The sequence below is a fragment of the Monopterus albus genome, unplaced genomic scaffold (genome assembly GCF_001952655.1).
Source record: "Monopterus albus unplaced genomic scaffold, M_albus_1.0 scaffold229.1, whole genome shotgun sequence".
Classification (NCBI taxonomy): Eukaryota; Metazoa; Chordata; class Actinopteri; order Synbranchiformes; family Synbranchidae; genus Monopterus; species Monopterus albus.
Window position 1 is genome coordinate 370,097 of NW_018128109.1, and position 9,778 is coordinate 379,874.

General features: G+C 39.0%; 1 protein-coding gene across 1 annotated transcript in view; it reads right to left on the bottom strand.

The window, feature by feature from the left end:
- Positions 1 to 9,778, bottom strand: part of gria4a (glutamate receptor, ionotropic, AMPA 4a) — a 112,726-nt gene that overhangs the window by 22,030 nt on the left and 80,918 nt on the right. Inside the window, 1 exon segment of the mRNA XM_020619987.1 lies at positions 2,212 to 2,410. Within this exon segment, the coding sequence (XP_020475643.1) occupies positions 2,212 to 2,410 (199 nt within the window).

A 9,778-nucleotide genomic window follows, 5' to 3' on the forward strand; every position in this document is an offset into this window, starting at 1 on the left:
TGTAATACTTGCAGTTATTTTCAGAGTTCTTAAAAAAGTTTTTTTCAGGGTCAAAGTCATCGTCCGATTGATGATAATGTTGTTCAGTGTCCAATTGTGTTCAGTTCCAGCTCCAGTCCCTCAAAATCTATTAACTTCTGTAACAAATCACTTGCCTCATTCCGTACATGGGTCATGCTTGTTGTTGTTGGTTCCAATGCTCATCTGCCGTCACAGATATCAATATACCTGCGTGTTTCTTCTTCATACATCTGAGGGTCCAGCGACCCCTTCATTTCCTTGTCTTGGCACCCTGGGCGTGCTGGTCCTGGGTCCTGGATCCTGGTTCCGAGGTCTCGTCACTAGTCGATCATACCGCAGGAAAGCGATGTCTCCCCTCTCCCTGGCCTCCCTTAACTTCGGCATCAACTCCCTTCTTCTCTTCCTCACAGACTCGGTGTAATCTTCATTTATATAAATGTTAGATCCTTTAAGCTTCTTTGCTTGTTGCAATATGTGTGCCTTATCTTTCTCTTTCATCAACTTCACCATCACCGCCCTCGGACCACGATCAGAAGGTTTCCCGACTCTGTGAGCCCGCTCCATCTCAATTTCTTGAAGAATTTGCAGATTATTCTTCAGAATCTCCTTCACTTTACATTCTGCTTCCGACCAGCTTTCTCCAGCTGTCTCCTTGATTCCCTCAAAGATCACGTTTTTTCGCTTGGACTGTGCTTCCAGATGCTCCATTTTGTCCGTTATAGTTATTAAACTCTCATATGTTTTGTAGACATCATCCTTAGCTTCCTCGGTTTGTGTTTTCTGTTCACCCATTGCAGCCTTAATCACATCCACCTCTCGCTGGGTAAAGTGCGAACTCGTTTTTATCTCCTGTATTTCTCTGGTCAAGTCGTCGAATCTCTTGTTGTTTGTCTCCATGATTAGTTGCACAAAGCCTTTGAAGCATTCTTGCTGTTGGTTCAGCATCGCAATGAACATCTGTTTCTCATGATCCACGATGTCCTTTACTTGCACCGCTCTGTGATACATTTCTTCTGCCTCCATATCCTCCTTCGCTTCCAGCACTATATGCATTTATTCATCAGAATACAACCAGAAAATATAGGAAATATGTATACAGTATTAACAAAAACACAAAAATGTTAGAAAGAACTCAACAAACAAACTGGATACTCAGAATGTGGTATTCAAGCTGTTCTAAAGCAACATGAAGAATCCGGAGAGGTCAAGGACAAAAATGAAAATGAAAGACCAAGAAAACTGTCAGAATCTGATGAGAAGCTTCTCAGTTTCTTTTTTGAGAGACCGGATGAAATGCAGCAAGGAGCTGGCTCAGCAAGGACAGCAGCCAAGAAATCACTTTTTCATAAAGGGACAGAGAGAATAGGCTGAGATATGCAAAAGCTCACAAAGATTGGAGTGAGCATCAGTTGAAAAGAATCTAAGTTTGACATTTTCGGGTCCAATTTTGGCAGTATATGAGAAGAAGAGTTGGAGAGAGGTGGAAGGAGGAGTGCAGCAGCCTTCAGTGAAACATGGTGGAGGCTCTGTCATGGTTTCAAGACAGGCTCCTCAAAAGAATTCAAGCCATGCTAAGTGCAAATAGAGGTCACAATAAGGACATACGGTATCTACCATAGCAACTTTATGTCAAAAAAGTAAAACACAATGCTTTCTTGCATTAGTGTAAATGGGTTTCTTTACCCATGCAACATTTTCTTCTTTCCCGTGTTTTGTTAGGGCATTGTTATATGTCATGATGTTAATGAAATAGCAGGAAACCACTGGCATAAAGGTGTATTGGATGTATCCTTCCAAAAATGGAGAGACATTCAGTGGAGCATAAATTGCTCCACTGCACTACTAGTGGTCAGAAACGTAACAGGCTACCCTTAAATTTTGTCTGCCTATTGTGGCAAACAATCTAGATGCCATCAAAATCATTTTAATTACTTTGGACAGGATAAATGGATACATTTTCACGTCATGTATGGGATTCTTAAAATGTTAAGATTTTGACTAGAATTTCAGATAAAGGTGTGAATGTATGAGCTAGTTGTGCAGTACTGGTTTAGTTTTAATAAAAGTTGCAAGCGCAGTAAGGTAAAAATCATCCTTCTAATACTCTCTGTCTTTCTCCTGCAACCTGAACTCAGTAGCAAATGAACCTGACTTCACATGGCAAACAAGCAGAGTGAGACGAGTCCATACCTTGAAGAACTCCTTAGTAGAGCCCGCGTCCAGTGTCCCATAGGCTATCTCTGTCTGTTTGGCTAAATCCTCTGCACTCTCTATGGGGGAGACCATCCTCTCCACAGTGAGGAAGGCAGCCAGGTTGGCTGTGTAAGAGGAGATGATGATAAGGGTGAAGAACCACCACACACCTCCTACAATACGTCCAGACAAAGACCTGGAGAGAAGACAGACAGAGGTGAGGCGGGGAGGAAACAAAAGAACGATGGGTGGAAAGATACAGAAGGTTAAAGAGCAGGAGAGATCAAGGAGATGAAAGAAGAAGAAGATGATGATGAAAATATGAGGGCAAAGGTTAAAGGGATAAAAACAGCATAGAAGACAGAGGAAAAAACAGAGAAGGAAATGTAATTAAGGTTATTTCCCCAGTCAGAGATAGAAAACACAGCACATTATATTTTTACAAAGCATTTTAGCAGCACTGTGTACATGACAGTACTGCCAAAGTAATTGTCTTTCAACCTTAAACTAATTCAGCACCAACAATAACAAAGGCTACAGATTGTAATCTGGGCACTCCTCATCTCTCCCATCTTCGTTCTCTATCATCTCTTTCTCCATGTTTACTCTCCTTATCTAATAATTGTGAGCAGAAGTGTCAAAGTAAGTGGCGATTCATTTTGTTTATCGAAATGTCTTTTTACTGAATAAAGGGGAAGAGAGCAAACAAGACTGAGCACACTGGAGAACAGGAGAGCGAGGTACTGTAGGAGAAGGCTGAAAAATGTTGTTTTCTTTTAAGCGTTGCAGTCAATAAAAGACCTTGATCCATGCTTTAGAGAGTGCGAGAAAGGAAGTGAAGAGGGTATGAGGCGAGACGTATGCTTTACAGTCTCAGTGGTCTTTGAAGTATAAAAATGTAAAAAAAAAAGCCATCAAATTCGCAGAAAATGAAAAGGAACATGTTTTATAGAATGTCCATTTTAGATCTTACATAATCTGTATAAAAAATAAAACAAAAAACACACCAGTTTGTATTTCAAGGACACACTTACAGCAAATATGAATGTTGTTTGTGTTCCTCGGTTAATCTGAACATCCACTCAGAAATGTTGTTAAATCCATTGTGGGAGTAATTTCAAATGGGTAAACTGACTACTGTACTTACTTTAAATGTACATGTACTAAGATTTTACACCTTGCCCGACAAATCAAGTGAAAACAGGACAGGATGTGATGTCTCGCTGCTATCTTACCCTCCTCCATGACACCCTTCAGTTGTTATTACAGATGCTATACCCTGTGTTGTCAAAATGTGGTCCATAAATTAGTCCCACCTGCCACCTAGAGATGGACGGTGGAAATGTTTTTCAAACCGCTAATAGTCATTTCAAAAAACTACGGAGGACCTCTGGTTAGCTAGAAGTCCAAGATGGTATCTGCCATGTTCTTTTGCACAGAGTGAGTGGGACAAAGAAAGAAGTACTCAGATTGTTTACTTACGGTAAGTAAAAGTACCAATACCATAGTGTAAAAATACCCTGTTACATTCCTGCATTCAAAATGTTACTCAAGTAAAAGTACAAAAGTATCAAAATATGCTAAAAGGAGCTAAATTAAAATTACTCATTATGCAGAACGGCACAGTTCACATTAATCATATTACAATTATTGATTCATTACTATGTCCATCACATTTAATGCTGCAGCTGGTAAAGGGGGAGCTAGTTTTAACTACCTTATATGTTTAATTAGCTTACATTTGAAGTACTTTACATACTGCTTGTGAATTTCCCACCGAGGATTATGTACAGTATATGATTATACTATATTTTGATTATGAAAAGTAACTAAAGTTCTCAAATAAATGCAATGAGTACAAAGTTCAATATTTTTCTCGGAAATATAGTGAAGTCAAAGTATGAAGTAACAGAAAAAGTAAATGTACTTAGTTATTTTCCACCTCTGGCCAAAAGACCCAGACTTTGCAGGTAAAGCACTGTCAGTTTTTTGAGCTTTTCACTGAAAACAGCTGCCGGCTGCTGGATTCGCTGCAGTGAGAGCACACTGGAAAACAAAAACAATGAGCTCAGTTATGCTCAGACACTAGAGCTGAGGCAAACAGCAGATGATAAATGTGTGGGTTCCTCTCTATGAACAACCCATTTCACATAACACACACATCATTTGATCCATTGTTATTATCAAAATATTGATTACAGGTGCTCCAACAAAATTTGGGTGATATTACTATTTTCTTGCAATCAGAAAATAAGGTCATACATTTCTTGGACGGGCACCTGGTGATACCACTCTGGTGTGAAATTTTTAGGGAGCATTAGGGAGGATAAAGAAGTGATGGAGCTCAAAGGTGCAGTGATGCCTGACTAGACATACATTTTCACCTTTGGAGCAACTTTACATTTAGCTGCTATTCAAAACCCAGCACACCTCTTAATCCTCACACAGATACACACGTGCACAAATATGAATTTATTTCATTTGTCCTTGAAGCATTGATGTGTTTGCCTGAATTAATGAATCTGGCATGTACTGAAAAATAGTTGTCAGAGAACGATGTGTACTGAAAAGCTTCAATTTCAAAAGCAATGAACATAGAGACCTCCAGACAAGAAATACAGACTACAAATACTAATTGACATTAAAAGCATTAAAAGTATCCAAAGGGCTAAAATTTGGTGCAGATGTGGTTTTCTTCCTGCTAGACGCGCAAGTACTATAGGTGGCTAACGTCTATATGTCAGCATCATTGACACACTAATGTTAGCTTTTCAATTTTGTACTTATGTATTGAATTAATCTGGAGTCATTCAAACTGACTGCAAAATTTCTGTTTTGTTGTCCAGTTAGTGGAAACCAGCTCATTTTCCTGGATTAGCAAATGAAGTAATTTAGCTACTTTTTGCTCATTTTTGGTCCAGTTTATGTCAGACACAACACTGCAGTCCATGTAGCATTTTAGTGAGATGTTGTTAAAATTTACACCATCAACACAACTAGAAAAGTGTAACATGTAATTTCTCTTGTTTCACGTGCAACTCAGTTACCTTATAACGTTATATGTGTCAAGTATGTAACACTGAATGTGATGCGATAGTGGTGGGAACATTAGTACTGTATCAATATTACTGGGAAAAAATTCCTCTGTATAATTTGCTTGCGTTACTGCAAATATATCAGCTACAAACAACATTAGACATACGTATGTATACCACTAAAATGTAAACCTCTTTGACACTGTTGCTGCAATGCCACTGAAAACCACAGGCTCTATGGTTCTATATTCCATATACATTATTTCTGGAGCCGGTTATTACTGCTGTACTGCCCGACTACCACAATTGTCTCCGGCTGTCGTGACCACATATGATGGAGTTTCTGAGACAGGGCAGGAGGGGCGAGGAGGAGCAGAGGGAGAAGAGGAGGAGATACTGCTTGAGTTTGTTTTTATTCTAATTTCACCTTGATTGGTTGAAAATTAGAGAGAAAAGTTAGTTAATTCAACTTTAAACAAGAGTATTCTGGTAACACTTTAATCCCCTCCCATTCTAAATGGTATAACCTACCATGTAGTTATAATTACTGTTTGATATAAATGTTTTTGCCAACAACTGTAATTTCTCCTGCGGGATGGTGCATAAAATATAATTAACACACCAATTAATATTAAAATACTGCACATTGATAAACATTTTTAAATGTTCTTAAATCTATGCACAAATATGTTAAGAGTTTATCCTGCCTATAAATGCTAAACAGGCATGATAAATAAAAGTCTGGCCAGAATTCCTAATGCCTAAAATGCATGTGTTATTATGTGGTATCAGGAGGAAGTAAAAATAAAAACTGCAGTGTCAAATTAGTATATATACAGTTTTCTGCCACACTTTTGGACTGGCGGTATGAGAAAATCAGCAAACTGTTTATCTGTGGAAGTTACCTTGATTAGTGCCCCTAATTTAGAATTTTGCGACAGAAATCAGATTACTGGAAAAAACTAGGATCATCAGAATATATTATGCGCATATAAAAACTGTAAGCTGTTCATCAGCTGACTGAAATTGTTTTTTCTTGCATTAGCTTTGTCATGCTAAACCAAATTCATCACCACCAAGCTGATGATTTTGTGGTAAGATAAGATTTACCTGCTGCAGCTGAATGCATACAATCTATTTTAATAACTAATTTATTTAGGGTAGTGACAAGACTGCACTAGACCCCTGCATTTAACCTGCAACAAATCATCCTTGACACGCTTGCAAAATGAATCTGGAGTAAAAAAAAAGCGAACTTCACTCCTTCTGTTCTGTCAATTTAACATCATGTAAATGTTTCAAATAACAGAAATGATGTTAATAAAATAAATTGCAGTGTAAATGAAACTAGTCGAGTTGGGAGATCACATCATTATGGGAGCTCATATTGTCTGTGAGTGACTGCAGCTGTATCTCAGGGAACAGGAACAACAACCATCCTGCAGAAAATGACTGAGGACAACATGCATTAACAACATGTCTAGCTCAAAAAGTGTAGTGCTTAATCTGTGTGTGTAGGGCCTAGGAGCGAAGTCGAACACAGCGTACTTGATTCAGATGAGACCATGTGTGAAAGAGAATGCACGTATGTGTGTATGGATGGATGCATATATATTTCGCTGCTGTACGATTGCATGTTGGTATACAGGGGCATGTTTAGTGATTATAGATATTTTTTAATGTAATATGTGTGAGGGAGTTTGCCTATCAATGTGTGTGGCCTGTGCATGTAGCTGTGTCAAGTATGTTGACATGTGAATCATTCTATAGCGGGTCATGTATCATCTATGATAGCCGGCAGATTGCCTCCCCGATCCTCTGTGTGAAAGATTAATGGCATCTTTCTCTCTCCCTCTCTCTCTCACACACACACACACACACATACACACATATATATATACAGTGCTGAGCTACATGGTTTCTTTTCATCTAATGCATCTGGATTTTCTCACCTCTCAGAGGAGACAGCAATTTTAGGCTGTGTGTGTGTTTGTGAGTGTGTACGACTACATTTGTGCGGACCAGTCTTTTTAGGCCTTGAGAGCGAAGATATGCTTGCAAAGAGACAACTTCACGGGGTTGTTTTAGGGTTAAGACTTGCTTTTATGGTTAAGATTATGATTAGGTTTAGGTTAGGGTTGGAGAAGGCATTTGGTTGTGATGGTTAGGTGTTAGGGGCTAGGGAATGCATTATGTCAGTGACTGTCATCAGGAAGACACAATTATAAATGTGTGTGCATATGATGAGTAATAATAATTATCTAGGCATAAAAATGTTTCTTCTTTTGCTACGATAAAGACACACACATAAACAAATAAACAAATGATACCATCCTGCTGATACGGGCAGGAGATACCCAGAGAGAATCAAACTGTGAGAAGCTTCTTCATTGGATTTATCAAAAATATTGCTGGTGAATTTCATAACCACAGTCGTCAGTATGACTGGGTCCTAATCAGTGGCCTCGAAAGTAAACATTACTGAGTCAGTAAGCTCCAGTGCTACACTGTAGTAAGTTAATCAGGCCATTAGTTGGATCTGTCGGTATCATAACCTATTCAACACACCTAGGGTCATTTTCTCAATACTTACACATGACTCTCACAAACATATACACACACAGTAAAGTGAAGTGTCAAGAGCCCTCACCCCCAGCAGACACACATGCATGCTCACACACACATTGCAGGAGGGGAGAGCTGTAATTTCAGATGTTTATTGACAAACAGATCCAATCCTTCTGAGATGTTCACTGGTGATCAGTTTACCTCTCTCTCCCTCTCTCTCTCCCACACTTGCGCTTGGCCTTTCTCAGTGTACACCCTGTCACATTTTGGCTATTTATTGATTTGCACTTTTTAAAAATTCCACTCCTATCGCTTAACTGTCCATCACTTTGCTCCCACCCATGGTGAGGTTATTGGACCAATTACTCAGATTAGAAACCCAAAAGCCTGGGTTGAAAGATGACTGCTGGGTGGTGCAACTACCATCTCAAGGTCACTCTGACAGTGTGTGCGAGTGCATGTGAATGGTTTTGTGTGTGCTGCAAGCCCCTAGTTACTATTTGATTTGAAAGATGAAGGAAATGCAAGAGACACAATGTGTGAGAAAGAAGTGAAATATCTGCTGTCATGAGATTCAACATGGAGACATCCCTGTAGTGTAATGTCAACTAAGGAACAGGCACTGTGATGCCCTGTGACAGACAGACAAATAGACAGATAGGACAGACAGACAGACAGATAGATAGACAGATAGATCAAGAAAGAGGAAATGAGAATGTAGGTGAATTAAATAGGAGTGTGTGCTACACTGTGTCTCACAGACTGCAGAGATGACTGCAGCACGGAGAGAGAGACCCACACTGAATACCAATGGACCTACTATGGTAGACCAATACATAACACACACAGTCACACACACAAACCATGTAAACAATCAAACAACCAGTGTCAACACATGGACCAGCTGACTAGCAGATGCTCATAGAGGTTAACAGACAGACTGAGACAACACCCGCAAAGAACACACACACACACACACATTTGGAAATAAAAGTTAAAAAGTAATGATTATGTACAGAGAAATACTGCTGTCTAACAGCTGGGTACTGGCTGGGGTGGGGGGGTCCACCAACCAGCCAGCAACCAGCACGAAAAAAGTTTTTTTTAATTACTTAAGCAGGATAATATAAAGAGCAAAGAAAGCAGTGTGAAGTAGTTTGTTGACAGAGCAGAATGAATACAGCATGTATAGGTTTCTAAAAACATTTTAGAAACATATGCTATGAGTTCACTTGGAAATGCAAAGTACTGAGTCTTTTTAGATACTTGCTGATAAAAAGGTGTAGATGGTATTAATTACTGCCTCAACTACTGTTTCTAACACAGGACTAATGTAATAAAACTATAAAAATTTACTTGTTGGTTATTTAAATCTTGTGTATTAAGTCCATCTTGAGGCTGTCCTCCTGTGTCACCAGGTTATTATGGTGAAATGTTACATGTTATAACATGGCAACATCTAACAATCACATTAATGATGACACAAGGAAAGGACTAAGTATATATAGGCACAAAGTTTAAGCTGGGAAGTTGTGGTGGATAGCTAGGTGTACAAAATACAGGACTTTCCCACACAAAAGCAGCGTTCAATTCCAGTGTGTGGCTTATGTTTTTCAAGAGTTTTTGTTCCTAAACGTAACAACGTGGTTTTGTTCCTAAATGTGACCAAGTAGTTTTTCTCCCTAAACCTAACCAAGTATTTTGTGTGGCAAAACGTAATGAAAATGAGATGGGTTCATAATTGTAACATCATGTTTATGACAGTTTCCAAGACGACAGAGTTCCAGTAGCTTGCTGCTAGCTAGCCATCATAGTAGGGACAGAAGGACGTTCTTCAGTTACATTACATATTCTCACTTAGTCTACAGGTAATTAGTTCAGGGTGTCGATTTTTTAGGCATTACTGTGCTACTAATAGCGGGCAGGTAAACAAAAAATGACTAAGGTGAAAATATTTTTAA